Raw genomic sequence first — 19561 nt, forward strand, 5'->3', positions numbered from 1 at the left:
ATATTTTGCTCAAAATAGGATATTCCGTATTCTAGAGTAACATAATTATGTCTATTTTACTAATCATCAATGCCCGTGTTGCTCAATGGGAACTTAAAAAAACATGGCGCCAAATTCCGATGTTTTATAAAAGATTTAAACTTCGAATTTAAAACAAAACCTTAGGTAAGTACTGTGTATACTATGTACGTGTAGGTATACGTACTTACGAGTAAAACTCTGCATTGGCGGGAAGACATTTGTCACAGAATGGCGCGCGCGGCACTTTCATTCCGCTTCAATAAGGCAAAGGGGTCATCCTATACAGCCACAAATAGAATCCTACTACGGATTTTGCAGTTGTGGTATGGTCAATATGGTTTAAGTACTTTGAAAATAAATAATTATTAATTAATTTATATTAATTTATATATAATTTATATATAGTAGGTAAGTACTTTTATAATACCTTTCCAAAATGAGAACTTCTCAAAGAGAAAATTTTAATCGAAAATATTTATGAATCAGATTTTTCTTCGATTTAAATTTTCTCTTTATGCGTTTCCCTAAGCATGGGTAAATACTATAAAAACCAAAGTAGGCTACTTGACAATCGAGTCAAATGAGGTACTTTTTACGAAACGTCAAAACGAAAGTTTTCCTTGGAGTTTGTATGGAAATACTGTCCTGTGACGTCATCAATAAAAGCGGTCAAACGTCGTACTCATTGTTACTTAATTCATAAATAAAATTCGAAAATAAATCGAAATGTACAATGAGATTGATTTTTGATCATGTTAGATTGGCTTCTATTTCTAGATTAACATTTTATAATTTATCTTTGACCCAGTCAAGTTACTAAATATAAATTAAATTTAAATTATTACTTTAGTAGGTAAGTACTTTTATAATACCTTTCCAAAATGAGAACTTCTCAAAGAGAAAATTTTAATCGAAAATATTTATGAATCAGATTTTTCTTCGATTTAAATTTTCTCTTTATGCGTTTCCCTAAGCATGGGTAAATACTATAAAAACCAAAGTAGGCTACTTGACAATCGAGTCAAATGAGGTACTTTTTACGAAACGTCAAAACGAAAGTTTTCCTTGGAGTTTGTATGGAAATACTGTCCTGTGACGTCATCAATAAAAGCGGTCAAACGTCGTACTCATTGTTACTTAATTCATAAATAAAATTCGAAAATAAATCGAAATGTACAATGAGATTGATTTTTGATCATGTTAGATTGGCTTCTATTTCTAGATTAACATTTTATAATTTATCTTTGACCCAGTCAAGTTACTACAAGAACTTTTTCTCTCCAGTGAGTTGTAAGAACAATAAAAAAACCGATTGCATCAACCCTGTCAGGGATATTATTGAGCCGCCAACGGCTCTTGGCATGGCTCATGTAACAAATACATACTTAAATTAACAATTTAACCTCAACTCTTGAGTTTTCGTTAACCGAGGTCTATGGGCCTAAGTAGTATAATTCTTTATTTTACGTCAATGTACTGTTCTAATGTAAGCTACCTACTGTTTCTGTCGCATTCTTATACAACACATGTTCAACATCAAAAATATAAAATTCAAATTCAAATTCAAATTCAAAATTCAAAAATATCTTTATTCAGTAGGTAACATAGTTACACTTTGAATCGTCAATTTTACATAACGAACGTCTCATCCGCCTAAAACTACTGCAGCTTCTCACAACCTGTATAGCCGGGGAAAAGAAGCTGCAAGAAAAACCTCGGCACAGGGCCCTAGACGTTCTTTAAAAAAATAAAAATAAACATAAAGAAGATCACGCCTATTTTCCGTTGGGGTAGGTAGAGGCTACGGAAGTCCACTTACCACGATCATGACACACAAGCCGTGGTAGCCTAGTTGGTAGAACGCTTGCCTCTCACTTTGAGGTCGCAGGTTAGAATCCAGCACAGACGTAAACCAATGATTGTGGAATTTGTTTTTGAATTCATGTTTGGATCATAAATGATTTTCACGTGCTCAGCGGTGAAGGAAAACATCGCGAGGAAAGCCACATTCCCGAGAAATGCATTTTCGGAGGTATGTGACCTAACCTGTGTTTTCACGTAACCTGTGTGGGTTTTCTCTTCGCGGGTAGGAAGGTCAGACAGGCAGTCGCTTCTGTAAAAAACTGGACCTGTCAAATCTTCAGGTTAGGTAAGCGGACCCTGTGAAAAACGGGATAATGATCGAGACACACAACTTTCGCTTTTTTCCGCTTTCATAAATGTTCTTTCTTTTTAATTGCTAACACGCTGCCCGCCCTCAGTAGAGCCAGGGTCTAATGAACCCCGTTCGTTAGGCGAGTAATTAAAATGACGACATGGGTTCTTTACAAGTTCCCCGGGCAGAAATATTTTGTACAAACTCCTTAAAACGCCTGATGGGACTATGAAATTCTTTGCAAGACAATGTTGACTCGAGTTAGCTTACGCTGCGGAAGGTAAAGTTTAAGAATCACAAATTAATTTTACAAGTATGCAGGGGGGTTCAAAAGGCCACATCAAAACAATTCATCTAAAAAATCAATATTACTTTATATGCGCAAATGTCAAATTGCAATAATGCTTTCTTAGATGAATTGCTTCGATGTCGCCTTTTTAACCCCCCAGTATAAATAATAATTGGGTACTTGACTGAGTCAAAGATAAATTATAAAATACTAAGTAAATAGAAATATAAGCCAGTCTAAGATGATATTAAATCAATCTCATTTTATTTTTCCACCTATTTTCGAATTTTATTCATGAAATAAGTAACAATGAGTACGACGTTTGACCGCTTTTATTGATGACGTCACAGTACAGTATCTCCATACAAACTCGAAAAAAAAAAATATTTTTGATATTTCGTAAAAAGTATCTCATTTGACTAGGTTGTCAAGTAGCCAATTATTCAATCAATCAATAATAAATTACAACAACACGTAACATAAGCTCGCGAGTATATCCCAATTGGGGTAGTCAGAGGTACATTCACCGCAAGATCTTCGAGAAAGATCACCGAAGTTTCTGGTAGACCAACGTGATAGTTGGTGAGCCGTGTCGCAGTTTATAATAGTCGCGCCAACTATATAAGTAAACAGCATAATTAATGGTATACTTATTTAAGAGTGAAGGCGCTTTTCCTGCAGGCATAACTTGGAAGTGTTTTTACTTATTCTCCTATAAGTACATATGTATATTATATATTATATAGGCTATTTGTATGTATGCTTATGTATGTGTGTGTATATGTATATATATGTGTGTGTATATTTAATATATTTTTATTTACGGTATTTATGTCCATTGTATATGTCGTTGTGCAATAAAGTATTATTGATTGATTGATTTGATAAATAGTAGCCGAGATGACCGCTTAACGTGCCCTCCGAAGAACGGAATCGTCTTAAATACTTATTTAGGACAACCGGTTGATTTCAGCCTACAATGTCTTGACCAAACTAGGGATCACAAAGTGATTGTTGTAATATGTTTCCATCGGGATTCGAACCCGAAACTTGTCTCCAACAACCTGTCTCTGGAAAAAGACACGATACGATTAGGCATAATTGTCTGGTTGTAGGTAGCCCTTTTGTTGGCATCTATAACTTGGCTGGTCAAATGGGGATAGCGTGAGTCTACAGGAATCGAACCGGAAACCTGCGCTCGTACCACTGAACCATGACGGCTCCCAATTTACGAGAACACACTTAGTCCTTCATTCAAGAAAGATTACGCTTACTTCATCATAATAACCGGCGTCATATCTAGCTGATAAGGTCGTTACGCTGGAATGGGCTCATAGGCCCGTCCTAACCACGCCTTTAAGTACCTATCTAGCCTTCGGTCAATATCATCAGGGAGGGCCTTAGGTAGTCTTCTTCTATCGTGTGGGTTCTGAGGTGAATTACCAACGCTGTCAATCCTGGTGTCAGGGTTATTATTAAGCCGCCAAAGGAACCTGACATTTACATCAGTAGGTAGTAACCGGGACCAAGAGCTTAACGTGCCTTCCGAACCACGGATCGTCTTGCTTTCGGACAATCAGGTGATCAGCTTGTAATGTCCTAACCAAACTAGGAATCACAAAGTGGTTTTTGTGACATGTCCCCACCGGGATTCGAACCCGGGACCTCCGGATCGTGAGCCTAACGCTCAACCACTGGATCATAGAGACCGTTAGAAAAGGTGTAGTAGTGTATGTAATCTTTTCTAAGGACATCACTAATTTGGTCAATGTACGGTCTTGTAGGGATCCCAGCCCTAAAAATTAAATAGGTGTAAGTTTATTTATGTCTGTGTGTGTGTATGTATGCATAACACAAGTGCACATATACACATGTACGACTTAGGTAAGTATACAGTTCAGTACAATAAATTATTATATTTCTGACATAATTCTGAAAGGACGACAGCTAAGCTAGTGTTGTGACGTTGATTAGAATAATGATGTATCAGTCGATATTAAAACGATCGACTCTTTTCTATCTAACAGTATGTATATACTCATTATTTGAGATATATCACGGGCTTTTGGCGGCTCAACAGCAACCGTGACGCCAAGGTTGATGAAATCGGTCACTGACCTCACAACCCACACCCCAGTGTCTCTAATTAAAACTAAATAAGAGACGCGGTACCTATTAAATTCCCAAGGTATCCTCTTTCACAAAGGCGTAAAATCGGAGCATCTAAAATTTTAAGGTGGATAGCGGCTAAGAGTCGTCGTAAATTTTATCAGGGTGATCTTAAACTCTAGGGAGTCAAAGTATGTCGGTTGCTATGGTCAGTTGGTTAATAGTAGACTAGGAATCTGAAAAATAATTTATTTTCTTTTAATATAAAATGTGTTCTTTTTCCGTATTGCCCATTCGGGCAGGCAAAGGGAACTTAGCCCATACAGCCTAGATTTTGGCCTTGTCTTTTTCTTCTTTATTAAGATTATAAGGATTTGCTACCATCCTTATTAAACTTGGTTAACAACAGACCCTCAAAAAGAAACAGTAACAGACACTCTTCTCGCCAGATATGTTTGCATCGGACACAAATCCTGGACACGTGATATTTATTATCTATGATCCAGAAGTCAAACTGGTAAAGTTGAATTCTGTGGTTTAAAGCCCAAGCCAGGAGTCGAAGTCGTGACATTCCAATGTAAGTGCGTTCTTCAAACAGGGCCATCGCGAATTCATGCGGCAAGAATTAGTCTTAAAAATGGTATCCTAAGTAGAGCCAAGATTTATCTCGCAAAGTTGCTATTTTTAGGGTGAATTGTGTTCACTTCACCACTTGGCCGGTCAAATGGGGAGCGCTTAGAGTTTCAATTTTCACTTACTTACATTTACGCTGAAAGACGGAAAGGTCGACTCTACCAAAACATATATGACTGTATGTATAAGTCAAATGACTTATTAAGTTTAACAAAGACGCACAGTAAGCGGTTTTATTGCTTACACAGCAATTTCTTCAAGGCAACCTTTGAATTTGAATAGTCATAGAGACGGGGGACGCGGCGAGGTATCATCGTGGCAAATTAAAGCGGCGTCAACAGTAACTGTTGTCTTGGTAAGTATCGTTTTGTTGTCCACTACCCGAAAATTGTGTCGACCGACTTACGAATACATGTCGTCGTCGCTCCCGCGGACCCTTGACACTACCCGATGGCACCACCGGTAGTGTCAAGGGTATTATTCCGTGCCCATGGCACCACCGGTAGTGTCAAGGGTATTATTCCGCGTGCCCGTGGCACCACCGGGGTGCAAAAGGTACTATTCTTTTATATCGTGAAACCACGGAGGAAATGGGCACGGAATAATACCCTTGACACTACCGGTGGTGCCCTCGGGTAGTGTCAAGGGTCCGCGGGTCGTCGCTACCACACCCCGGACACTTCATACAACCTACCTCGTTTTACACAGATACCACACATTAACATTATCGTACACGCGCACCTGTCTGACGTCATACGATTCAAGACTAAACTATGTTCGAGGGGGTAAACCTAGCTCAAACGCTGGTGGGGAGCGGAGAGTTGGCGTTCTGTACGTAGTATTATTCCTTATCCTGTGTCGCTAATATAAAACCACGTACGCCTCCTCCTCTTGAGTTGCTTATTATTAGGAATTTGTGTGTACTATTTATTTATATGTGTAAGTAGGTATATTATTTATCTAAGGCGACGTTGTACAAAAACACTGAAGTAGGCATGCATAAACATAAACTCACGTCCGCAATACCTAATGGGGTGGGCAGAGCCACTAGCAATCAGTCACTGTTGATACAATATCCTAAGATGGATATGATGAACCCTATGGTGACAATGGATTAGCCTATCTGCCATAAAAATGTTCATCATGTTAAAAAGGACACCATCCCTCTGTCGGATTTTACGACATGCCCGACAAGTAGCTGAGCAGAGCAGCAACTTATATAGTTGTTAGCTAGACCAGATCTATCTTTAGGTTAGATGCGCTAAAAACAGGATAAAGCTAGGGAGATGATAATGACGACTTGATATCAAATGCGACTAAAAGTTAGCCTCTGATTACCTGGCAGTCGTGGCGTTAGATGAGTTTATATTATGTGTGTATACCCGCCTTTAGTTCAACAAGAAGCTTAAAAAAGCTTTCCGGAGAAGATTTAACAGCTTGAGTGCGTTGTCTGGTTATTAAGTATGAAGGATAGGAAAAGTGTCGAGGGCAGTGGAGAAGCGAGTTCTAGAGCGCAGTGCCGCATTCGGGGGCGCGGGGGGTTCTGCGGCCGCGTGGTGGCGGCAGTCATGCCCAGAGCGCCGGCCCTCGTGCGCGCCGCGCTCCTCGCCGCTCTCGCCGCCATCGTCGGTGAGTTACTTCCTCACTATTATTTACGTCAAAAATAATTATTTATTTAAAACTAGGCTGAATACGAAGAACACGTGTCCGGTGTGATTAAAAAGTTAATATATTTTTTTGAAAATGGAAAAGGAATTTCGAATTTTTCGGAGAAGATTGCGGAGTTTTTATACCTACATTATTTTCAAAATGTAGTTTTTACAAAGCCTAAATGCGAAGAACTAGGGCCCAGTAAAACAAGAATTAGAAATAAAATTAGGTAAATTGGAGTTTCTCGGTGAATGTATTTTCACCGTTATTTACCTTCGTCTTTATTTATTACTTAAAAAAAAAGTTTTTACAAGGCTGATTGAAAAAAAACCAGGATTAAGTAATCAAAAAAATATTGAAAAAATTATATTTTTCAAAAGTAATTTCGGATTTCGAATTCTATGATAGCGGATTCGAGTTTAATACAATTCTATTCCGATTTTTGTTTTTATAAACAAGTGAAGGTGTGTTATTCGCAATACTCTATTTTTTTTAAAATCTAGGTTAAATGGTGCTGTTAGTGCTGTGAACTGTGAAGGACTTTTAGCGTTGGAATTTTATGTCCGACCTACGACAATGATTGCGGAGTTGAGTTTTAAGGCACAATGCGGTGCTCGTAATTATTTTTTTTAAAAGCTAAAGCTGAATACGAAGGAATGCCGTGGTATTTTAAAAACTCATTCGGAATATTTTTATTTAAGTAGTACTTACATTTTCGAATTTAAGTACTTTAAAAGTGATTATTCTGGTTAGGTTGTTTATAAGGCTTTCTTTGCTTTAAGTTTTTCGCGTAGAAAAATAAGCACTTATTAATAATTTTAAACACATTTAGCTGAAAAAAATCAAAACTGCCTAGCTAGCATACCGTTTGCTTTGTCTAGGCGAAATTTTCATAATTTTACATTCGTCTGAATTTCAAATTCACTTGGAAAACGGAAAGGAAAACTAAGCTGTGTATTCAACGTTTGCCTGTAATGACTTGTGTTTACTTTTTAAAGTCTAGAATCGCGCAGTGTTGTTTTACGTCAGTGATTGCGGTATTTTCATTGTGTTACTAATTGGCCTATTGTCCTCTATGCAATCCTATTAGGTGCGGTCACGAACATTTATATGTAATACACTTTGGAACCGTGTCACATTAACTTTTTGACAAATAGAACTGTAAGTTTGAGTAAATGTCTTGTATGTTAGTGCGACAGGGTTCTAATTATACACGATATTGCTCATGATTGTACTTATTGTACTTTTTCGTGGTAAGTAAGTACTTATCTACAAGGAGAGTAGAGTACTCTAAACCGGCAATCATGCATGAAGTCTTTGATGAAAGTGGAAGAAGCGAAAGTGGTATGTCAGGATCGTGGTAAGAGGAATTCCGTGGTCTCTGCCTACCCCAAAGGGAAATAAGCGTGATCTTGTGTATGTATTTAAGTACCTACCTAAATACCGTCACTTTACAGAGAAAACCACCCAAGACTTCTCTATCACGTTGGTGTAATAAAGCGGGTAGGTACTCATCATAGTCATCATACATACAACATAAATAGCCTATAAACGTCTCACTGCTGGGCACAAACCTCCCCAACCAACTGGAACTGGTATGGAGCATACTCCGCCACGCTGCTCCACTGCAGGCTGGTGGAGCTGTTTTACAGCTAACAGCCGGGACCAACAGCTTAACGTGTCTTCCGAAAAACGAAATCGTCTTATACGTACATTGTTTTAAGTTTACGCGGTTATTCCCCACCCGAGAATGGGGAGTCTCATATCCCCATTTAAACGCGGTAAGAACCCGTTATTATGTGCTTTAATTTTGAAATCGTCTTACTTTCGGACAATCAGGTGGTCAGCCTGTAATGTCCTATAACCAAAATAGGGATCACAAAGTGATTTTCGTGATGTGTCTCCACCGGGATTTGAACCGGGACCTCCGGATCGTGAGCCCAGCGCCCACCCACTGGACCACGAAAGTCGTTGTGGTGAGCTTTAGTAGCAACCTAATGTTTTGCGGCAGTTCCATGCGGTTTATTTCATTTGGCAAACGCTGCAATGTACGTAATTTCACTTTTACACAATCTTGGAAGTAAATTTCAGTAGCAGTGCCAGCAATGGGTTTGAATATAAAAGTAAAAGTTAAGACAGACAGTCACTATTCTTCTTCTTGTCGTTTCGATGGCATTCAGATTTTTCCAGCCCACTATTTTGCCACCCGGACAGCATTTTCGGTGGCATTCATCAGCTCCTTTCGCGTACAGGTATCAGGGCACGCGGGGCAAGATGTCATGAGCCATGGTCTGTGGCGTAACACCACACACTGGTCCGATCCGTTGAGAAAACCCCACCTGGACAGGTTATCTTTACTTCGGCCAACCTGTGTCGGAGTCTATTTAAAGATTCTGTCACTATTATAATAAGCAGAGTCTCGAGGGTAGAATATTAGTCTCTCAATCTGTAGGTCCCGGGATCGATTCCCACTAAAGTGCCTTATCGCACAAATAACTTTGTAATCAAAATTCAAATTCAAAAATATATTTAATATTCGGGTTACTACTCACTGACGTAAGTAAGTAGTCGTTACACGAGTCACATCAGGATCCTTTAGCGGCTCAATAATAACCCTGACACCAGGGTTGATGAGGTTAGTAATCCACCTCACAACCCACACGATAGAACAAGAAACCTGCCCTCTGCCTTCGCGGCATGACAAGCGTAACTCACTTGGCGCGACTTAAAATCGAGAGCATCAATATATCTATTGTAGATAGCTTTTGCTGCGTCAAATGTTACTATGCAGCGCAAGAATGCGCATTTTTATCTGTAAGCTTATTCATAGTCTGTAAGTACTTTATATTACAAGACCCGAAACACCATGATTGAGATTCGTGTGACGTCACATTTCACAAAATAAACAAAAACTATCTGTCAGGTTTCAAGTTATACTGTTTGACAGTTTCTTTGTTTGTTGACATGTCACGTGTCTGGGCGAAATGTCACGTGACGAACCGTTTTCGCGCGAAATTCTATTATTTAAAATTATAAAGCGACTGTATTTTTTTTTAAATACTTCCCCGAAATCTGTCAAGTAGACAATAAGTAGATACCTCGTGAAATGCCATCCGAATAATTAAGTAGTAAATAAAATAAAACTACAATTACTTAATCAGAACATACCTCTACCATTATCACCTCTGACATTATCATTCGTTCCGTTACAGATTGTTCAACAAATTAGTCGGTTGCATAATGGATGCACTGGTAATTGCATAACGGAGTGCTATTGCAGAGAGCACGTTCCATACCTGAGCGCAGGACTGTAGAGAGCTGACGAACTTATGCATTGTGCATTGATTCTGTTAGTAGATAAGGAACTCAAATAAAGCTAGCCACTGTGGCCTTATGGTACACCGGTTAGTTTCTCAAACGGGGAGAGCCGGTTCGAACCCCGGTAATGGACTTGCATACATATATACATAATAGCATATATACGTCCCACTTCTGGGCACAGGCCTCCCCTCAATCAACCGGAGGGGGTATGGAGCATACTCCACCACGCTGCTTCACTGCGGGTTGGTTGAGGTATTTTTACTGCTAATAGCCGGGGCCCACGGCTTAACGTGCCCTCCGAAGCACGGAATCAACTTATTTTTTCAGACAATCAGGTGATTCAAACCTGTAAAGTCCTTACCAAACAAAGGACAGTCTTACAAAGAGTTGCACCAACGAAAAATTTATCTTTTCACTAACACAGTTGGTTCAACCATTATAGACGGCGATACAACTCATCACCAATCACGTTAGTCTAACAGAAAACTCGGCGAGGTGTGAGTACTTTGGTCATCTTGTGATGGATATAACAAGCTGAGCTTAGTGCAGGGACCGCCGCATATCTAGAGTAATTGGTCTTATTATAGTTGTCTATATTTTTATTAATGTAAAATTGTAAGCCTATGTTCAATAAAGATTATTATTATTATATACTTAGCTCTGACTACCCCAATTGCGATATATGTCGTAATGTAACTTTTTTCCAGTCGTTCCTGATTGGAATATTATTGGTACCGTTAATATTGCGATATTGGCTTTACTCAATTTCCTCGACCATTATAGACGGCGACTCGGCTCACCACCTAACTTGTCTGACAGAAAGCTCGGTGAGGTGTGGGTACTTAGTTCATCTTGTGATGGATGTATCTCTGACTAGCCCAATTGGGAATATAGGGAATATAATTGTGAATTTATGTTATATGTAACTATGGAGCAATATACCTTCTATTTTAGCATCGTAGATCATGGATCTCGTCCCCTGGGAGGGAAGACATGAAGTTATTGCATTGTGTATACTTATGCACAAGAAAACATAACTTAACATAATATGACAGCATAACTTTATGCTGGAAGATAAGGATTTCATACAACTAGCTAACTATGGCTAATGCCTGTTTAACACTTACAAGTTGTTCTGCACACCCCGATAGGGATTGCGGACGTGGGTTGTCTGTCTCAAGAAATAGTACGCTAGTGCAGGCGCTCGGTTCATGCACCAAAGTTTTTATTTTAGTATTTTCTAACCTACACGTCGTAACAGGACATAAGCAAGTGCTACGCACGTAGAAGCTGCACGTTACGTCGTAGCCAGACGTAGCAGTGGTGCTCGAAGCATAGAATAACTGGAAGCCTCTGTGCGCGTAGCATCTGCTATGATGCCTCTACGTTATGCTACGTCTTCGGCTTCAAGCACCTTTGTCTACACGTCGTAGCATGACGTAGCCAATGCTACGCGCTTAGAGACTTGAAGCATCAAAGATTTTGTTCAGTTCAAACATCATATCGAGGCAAATGGTGAGTCCGTTGAGGCTTCAAAATGCCTAGTTTTTAAGTCTTGCTGTTTGGTCTACAGATCGTAGCATTATGTAGCAGATGCTACGCGCATAGAGGCTTGAAACACCTAAGACTGTATGTCGTGCTACGGAGCCCAAACGTCGTAACTCGTTTCGCGGAGGTCCATGTTGCTCTATGGTCGTAGCAATTCGTGGCAAATGCTTAAAATATGAAGGTTTTTATCAGCTTCCACTTTTTATTTCGTGCTTGAAGAACCTATTTATGCTGCTTTTTTGTTATGTTTATGTATGATTTTCTCATTACTTTTAATAATAATCATGTGTTTATTTGCCCAAAGCGTTTCGCCAACATTATTATGAGTTTCGTAGGTTATTATAATTTGCCCTAAGGTTGTTAGCAACCAGACAACCCGCACGACAACCTGCCAAGGGCACACACAATCCAATAGCATTAATAATGTTAACTAAATTAAATTATTCATGAACTATGACGAGTCTGAAGACAGTATACTATAAATGGAAACTAAGGTAATACTTACCTAAGGTAATATCTTTGCGTATAATAATAGAATAAAGAATAGTAATAGTCTTCTTCTATCGTGTGGGTTGTGAGGTGAATTACCAACCTCATCAACCCTGGTGTCAGCGTTACTATTGAGCCACCGAAGGCCCCTGACATAGCTCATGTAACGACTACTTACTTACATCAGTAAGTAGTAACCGGGACCGGGACCTTCGGGGTGCCTTCCGAAGCACGGATCATCTTATTTTCGGACAATCTGGTGATCAGCCAGTAATGTCCTAACCAAACTAGGGACCACAAAGTGATTTTTGTGTTATGTCCCCACCGGGATTCGAACCCGGGACTTCCGGATTGTGAGGCTAATGCTCAACCACTGGACCACGGAGGTCGTAGTAGTAGTTATAGTAATAGTGGTGAGCGTAGAGTGAGTGAGTGATGAATTAGGTCGTAGGAAATGGAATTCCTACTAGCCTCTGCCTACCTCAACGGGAAATAGGCGTGATCTCATATATTATGTTACAAGGAAATTGGCTAACATTTTTGTGTACCTAATTAATCATTTTCATATTATTCATGTTTTCATTTTCATTTTCATACTAAGTACAATATGGCAAGTCGCGCGCAATAAGGGTCTTTCCAGGCTACGTTCACCAAAAACAATATAGATGGCGTTGTCCAGCATTAACGTGATAATTACCAATTTCTCGGGTACATAAAAATAGAATATAATAGCAAAGGCATATTTTAAATTTGTCAGAGAATAAATTTAAAGCTCACGTGAAGCTTACTTTATGTAAAACAGCTTATTATAAGATTAATGATTACCTTTTTTTTTCTGTAGCCTAATCAATGTCCCACTGCTGGGCAAAGGCCTCCCCCTTCTCTTTCCAACCCTCCCTGTCCCGGGCATCGTTCCGCCAGGTGTGCCGGAAGGCGTCCAGCTCGTCCCTCCACCGTCGTCGTGGTCTACCTCGACGTCGACGACCCTGTGGGGCCCAATCAGTTGTAATTTTGGCCCACTTTTCCGGATGCATACGGCAGACATGTCCCGCCCATTCCCACTTCAGTTTAGCGGATTTTTCTCCGACATCTGCCACTTGAGTTTTGGAGCGCAGTGTTTACCTAAATGATTACCTAAATGATAAAAATGTCTGGTATTGAAAGTGTTCCTCTAGTTATTAAATAACTTGTAATGTACCCTCATTGATTTAAAAGATGTGTTGCTGTTGCAGTTTCTTGTCATTTCTTCTCCTCAGCCATAACACCTTGCGAAATGACGTAAATTCAAAAATGTTACATTGATCTTCAACAAGTTTATCCATGATAATTACGTTGAATAAATGATTCTGATTCTGATTAATAATTGTTGTTCGATACGTATAGAATTACGTTGTTACCTATATTGCTTCACTTTATTTTGATCAGAATAATAATGGGTGGAAAATGTGCTGTGCCTGGGTGTAATAACAAGGGTCATCATTTACCCAAAACGAAGGTGAAAATTGCTTAAGTCTGGTATCCATGAAATTAGAAGGTTAGCCCAGGAAAATCTTTACAGCGCCACCTATTTTTTGTGGAAAATAGCCTCTCTTCTCTTTTTTTCTATTTTTTTTTCTTTTTTGTACCTACATCCACACCTCCGAGGACAGACTTTTTTATACCATATTATTGATTGATATACCAACCTAATATTGAATGGACAATGAAGGACGCCATTTTATTTTTTGTTTCACTTGAAAAGGCCTACCCAATGATGTATAGCTGTTATGAGGGGTATCAGTCACAGCCTCCATAGTCTATTGTAATTTTTTTTAAACTGAAAAATCCATACATACATAAACTCACGCCCGTAATCCCTAATGGGGTGGGCAGAGCCACAAGTAATCAAAGACAACTTGCAGCCACTGTGATACGATGTCGTAAGTTGGATATGATGAACCTTATGGTGATAAGGGATCAGCCTATCGCCCATAACATTAGTCCATCATGTTAGAGGACACAATCCCTCTGTCGGTTTTTACGACATGCCCGGGAAGACAAGCAGCTGAACGTGTTCTATGTTTTTGATTTGCTCCCAGAACAGCATAGAAGCTGAATACTGGCCTGGGATAAGATAATAACGAATACTTCCAGGGACTATCCAGGATATGTTCCCTTAAACCAATATAGATGGCGCTGTAAAGATTTTCCTTCGTTTAACCTTCTAATTTCATGGATAAAAGACATCATCACCAGCCCATTAACGTCCCCACTGCTGGGGCACGGGCCTTCCCTATGGATGGATAGGGAGAACGGGCCTTAAACCATCACGCGGGCCCAGACGCCCAGTGCGGATTGATGGTTATTAACGACTGCTAATGCAGCCAGGACCAACGGTTTAACGCGCCTTCCGAAGCACGTTGGAGCTCGAGATGATAACAGACATATGCATCTTTTATCTTTATTTTATAAATGATGACCCTTTTTATCCCATGCACAATTACATCTTTCACTCATTATTATTCTGATCAATATATTGCAATGTCGGTAGCAACATCATTCTATACATACTTAATATACTTACATAATATTATTTATTCTTCGAAATTGGCTTACATAGTAAGCGCTTTTTAAACGTCAAAAAATATTCAAATAAGTCCAAGTATCAAGCATCAATTAATTTATATAATTATGCTTCTGTTGAATAATTATGTAGGTACAGTCATAAGCAATATAATGTACCCACTTTAGGACTCTGTCGCACTAACATATTTGAAATTTGGTGAGACTTACAGTTCAATTTGTCAAAAAAGTTAATGTGACATGGTACTAAAGTGTATACATATTAATGTTCGTGACCGTACTCGAGTAATGGGAAATAGGTAATTATCACGTTCTATTTTATTTTTGGGGAACGTACCGGTAAAGTTCCCTCATTAGGTAAGTTTATCAAATCAAATCAAATAATTTATTTGCAGTAAATGTGGTACATTGGTTGTTATATTATGATTAAATTAAAGTTTCACACATTTAACCAAAACAATATTGGTATGCAAATACAGAGAGATCTTGCAACATTTACAATTACAATCAGCACTTACATCATAATATAAAACAATATAAATACATAATATAAATTATTATACAATTTAACATTGAATTAAATTTAAATAACATACTTACATTAATAAACAAAAAAAAAGTTTTAAGTTTTAATCCTATAACCCACATAATACGGTCTATATTACCTACCGAATTCCTTCGGACGCTCATTATTTTACGTCTACACAAGATCTTCTATCGTGTGAGTTGTGAGGCGGAGTACCAACCTCATCAACCCTGGTGTCAGGCTTACTATTGAGCCGCCAAAGGCCCCTGACATGGCTCATGTAACGACTACTTACTTACAATTAGTAAGTAGTAACCGGGATCAACGGCTTAACGTGCCTTCCGAAGCACGGATCATCTTATTTTCGGACAATCTGGTGATCAGCCAGTAATGTCCTAACCAAACTAGGAACCACAAAGTAATTTTTGTGATATGTCCCCACTGGGAATCGAACCCGGGACCTCCGGATCGTGAGCCCAACGCTTAACCACTGGACGGAGGTCGTTAGTAACACAAGATTATTGTGGTAGTCTAAAGATTTCTACAAAGAGGCCATAAATCTGTAAAAAAATGTTCGGAAACCTTTGTTGACTCGGATATCGCCATAATGTGGTTTTAGCATCGTTATCGGATACTTATCCTTTTACATTGTTCAAGGTTTAAGTACGCGGTTATTCTATTCAGTCATCCCGTTATCATGGCACTTGAAACAGTGTCACACCCCGAACACTTCATACAAACCTCGTTTTACACAGACACCACATATTGACGTTATCGTACACACGCATCTGTCTGTGTGACGTCTGACGCCATACGATTCAAGTCTAAACTAAGTTCGAAGGGGGGGTGAGGTAAACGCTAGCTAAGACGCTGGTGGGGAGCGGAAAGTTGCCGTTCTATACGTTGTGTTATTCCTTATTCTATGACAGTGTTGAAATATCGGGAGTCTCATATCCCTGATTTTAACGCGATAAGAACCCGATATTGGTGCTAATTCCTGTAAATACCATCTAATTTTATTTTAAGTTATATCTGTCATTTTCTTATCCGCCGAAAAGGAAAGGGACGGGTAATCGACAAGCATAAAATTTATGGAACACACGTCAATTTTAAGCACAAATCTAAACCAACCGTCTAAAAATTTTACATCCGTCAATAACCCGACACAGTTAAGTAGACAGCACGTCAAACGGAATGCATACCAGCGACGTACCTTTTGATTCGCCCGGGTTATTCATTCATTTACTCATTCTTCCTAAAATTAAGAGCTGTGAATCATCCGTCCCTTTCCTTTTCGACGGATACGAAAATGACGGATATAACCTAAAATAAAATTAGGCGGTGTCTGCAGGAATTATGTGTTTTAATTATTTATCCTTTTATTCCTACCCTTTCGCACGCCAGTTTACTTTATTTAAGTACTTATTTATTATGTTATATTAATGATAATAATTACCCTATAATATACAGGGTGTTAGTGACATCGTAACGAATACTGTGGAGGATGATTCAGACCATCAGTTAATATCATTGTGCTCAATAAAGTATTTTATCTATCTATCTATCAAGTGGAATATTCCATCAGAGTAACGGCACAAAAAATACATAACGTAACATCACAATTAAAACACATAATAACGGGTTCTTACTACGTTTAAAGTAGGGATATGAGACTCCCGATATTTCGACACTGTTGCAAGTGCCATGATCACGGGATGACTGATGACATTGGAGTGGAGTAGGTAGATCCATAATTTCCTACTTTAAACGCGGTAAGAACCCGTTATTATGTGTTTGAATTATGATAATAACCAAGTAAACTTAAAACAACGTAACATCATGTCTGTATCCCCGAAGGGGTAGGCAGAGGTGTAATAGTGCAGCTATGATGAAGGGTCAGTTCACACCGAGACGCGACGCGACGATACTCGAAGAGGCCTATGATTTCGCGATGCGCCGCGACCCGCGCGAGACGTCGCAAGTAGACTCGCTTCCGGTGCAGTTTGCCATTTCCAAGCGCATGTGGCGGGTACGTACACCAAGATCCCAGTCTATCATTATGTTTTCACTCGAGCACCCGACCAAACTGCACCAATTCTAAACGAAGTCTGAATGGAAATAGTAGACAAGTCGTTACAGCTGCTGCGCCTCGCGGCGTCGCGCGGCATCACGAGACGCAGCACGACCTCTACACGCCGCGCGTACTGGCGATGCATCGCTACGCCGCCGCGAGGCATCTCGAGGCGTACTGCTGCGTAGTGCAACGTAGGTAACCTGAATCCTCAAATTGAAATGTGTATCGTTTTGTGTTTTAAATAAAGTATATTTTGAGTTGCTCTATTGAAATGTACGCGTCGTAATGTACAATCGTCGCGTCGCGTCGCGTCTATTGCAAATCTAAAATGTTAATAAAATAAATATTTATTAAAGTGAATTTGTGAGTAAATTTTTTACAATGTTGACTCTTGTTTTAGCCGGTTTTAATAAACTCCGCCTCAAGAATTTTATCAGGCGACGCGTAAAGTAGGCTTTGGGGAATGAAATCTAGATCTAAAGCTTTCAAAGGCTAAAACTTTGGGTTCTGTAATACTTAGGATTTGAGAGGTAAATATTGATCGATCGGTGTTCAAGCTGGTGTACCACAGGGCCACAGTGAGTTTAATATTTCGCAGTTGACTATTCCTCCCAGTTGTCAGTTCAGTTCAGTTCCAACTTCCGTGCTCCGTTCACGTCGGTTGATATGTAGGCCAGCGGCGCGGTAATGTAATAATTTGAAACGTCATGTTTATATTAACTTTGTAGCTATTCGTGCGTAAGCAAATTCGATAGTGGGTATTAATTTTCAGACCATTGTCAATATCGCCGTGTTGTGCCGGGTCTATGGGAAGTACCTACGGGATGGAAGAAAAGGGTCTTTCTTCTTTTCCGTGGGCACTTCTTCTATCCTGTGGGTTGTAAGGTCGATGACCAACCTCATCAACCCTGACGTGACTCAAGTAACGGCTACGTTCTTACATCAGTAAATAGTAATCGGGACCAACGGCTTCACGTGTCTTCCGAAGCACGAATCATCTTACTTCTGGACAATCAGGTGATCAGCCTGTAATGTCCTAACCAAACTAGGGATCACAAAGTGATTTATCCCCACCGGGATTCGAACCCGGGACCTCCGGATCGTAACCAGAAGGCTCGGCCACTGGACCACGGAGGCCGTGGGTACTTGGAAGTACCCTATATATATAGGTTTTGATTCCCCTGTGTGAAATGTTTTCTTAAGGCTCAAATAGCCGTAACTTATGTGTTATGTCTGATTGTGGAAATTTAGTTCTGTGCAGTAAAGTATACTTGATTTGAACTTTATATTGCGTTGATTGAAGCTTATTTTTTACAGCTTCAAAGCAGACATACTTAAGTTAGATGTTAGTTTCAATTTAATTACTCCACGCGCTCGCGAAGACGTCTTTCGAAGGTGTTCAAATCATCTTACTTTCGTACAAACGGATGATCAGCTAGCTTTTTTTGACGTGATTTATTTTAGATTTGCCGCAACTGACATTGACTACTTAGCCGGATAAATGGGGAACCCTGTGGTCTCTCCGGTACAAAAATTAAGACGAAAAACGTGATGGTGCCCAGTTGGGCGCGAACTTCGGCTCAGGGCGTCGTCCGAGAGGATAATTGGAGATTATGTAGTAATCGACCTACACTCTTCATACGAACATTCTACAATTTACACTGTACTACCGTACCGAATCACAAGTTATTTAGTGAAAATAAAAGTTTGTTTTTATTTTTTAAATTCTGCTTAATAAAATCTTCGTGAAAATTGAAAACTCCCCGCTTCGCGTCAAGTTGAAAATTTGTTTAAAGTTTTATATGAAAAGTTGGAGCGTAGCTTCGAACTGCAATCATTTGCATCGCTACCAAGCTGGAATATACATTTTATAATAAGAATATACATTTTTAAGATTTACAAATAATATTTTTATCTAAGTTTCGTAGTTCATAAAGGTAAAAAAACGGGATAACTATCTAGCTAGATATATGATGAATTTCTCACTACGAATCTGTCGTATAAACACGACTCTACTAATGACATTTTGAAATACCCACCTCACCTTACTTCCATGAAAAGCCGTCGCTTACTCCACCACTTTGCCAACGTGTTAATCACCCAGCCCATTCTTCACTATGACATTTTCAAGCATTCATTAAAATACCTTTAAGCAATTTTAGAGTACGCTTCCCACTGTCAGCG

The 19561-nt window shown here is 39.3% G+C and overlaps 2 protein-coding genes across 2 annotated transcripts in view; both read left to right on the forward strand.

The window, feature by feature from the left end:
- Positions 1-19561, forward strand: part of LOC126370866 (BTB/POZ domain-containing protein 2-like) — a 133293-nt gene that overhangs the window by 37879 nt on the left and 75853 nt on the right. The window lies entirely within an intron of this gene.
- The window catches only part of LOC126370836 (uncharacterized), a 33599-nt gene continuing 20708 nt past the window's right edge, over positions 6671-19561 (forward strand). Inside the window, exon 1 of the mRNA XM_050015859.1 lies at positions 6671-6836. Coding sequence (XP_049871816.1) covers positions 6671-6836 — 166 coding nt within the window. The remainder of the gene's footprint in view (positions 6837-19561) is intronic.

Source organism: Pectinophora gossypiella, chromosome 11 (assembly GCF_024362695.1).
Source record: "Pectinophora gossypiella chromosome 11, ilPecGoss1.1, whole genome shotgun sequence".
NCBI classification, from domain to species: domain Eukaryota; kingdom Metazoa; phylum Arthropoda; class Insecta; order Lepidoptera; family Gelechiidae; genus Pectinophora; species Pectinophora gossypiella.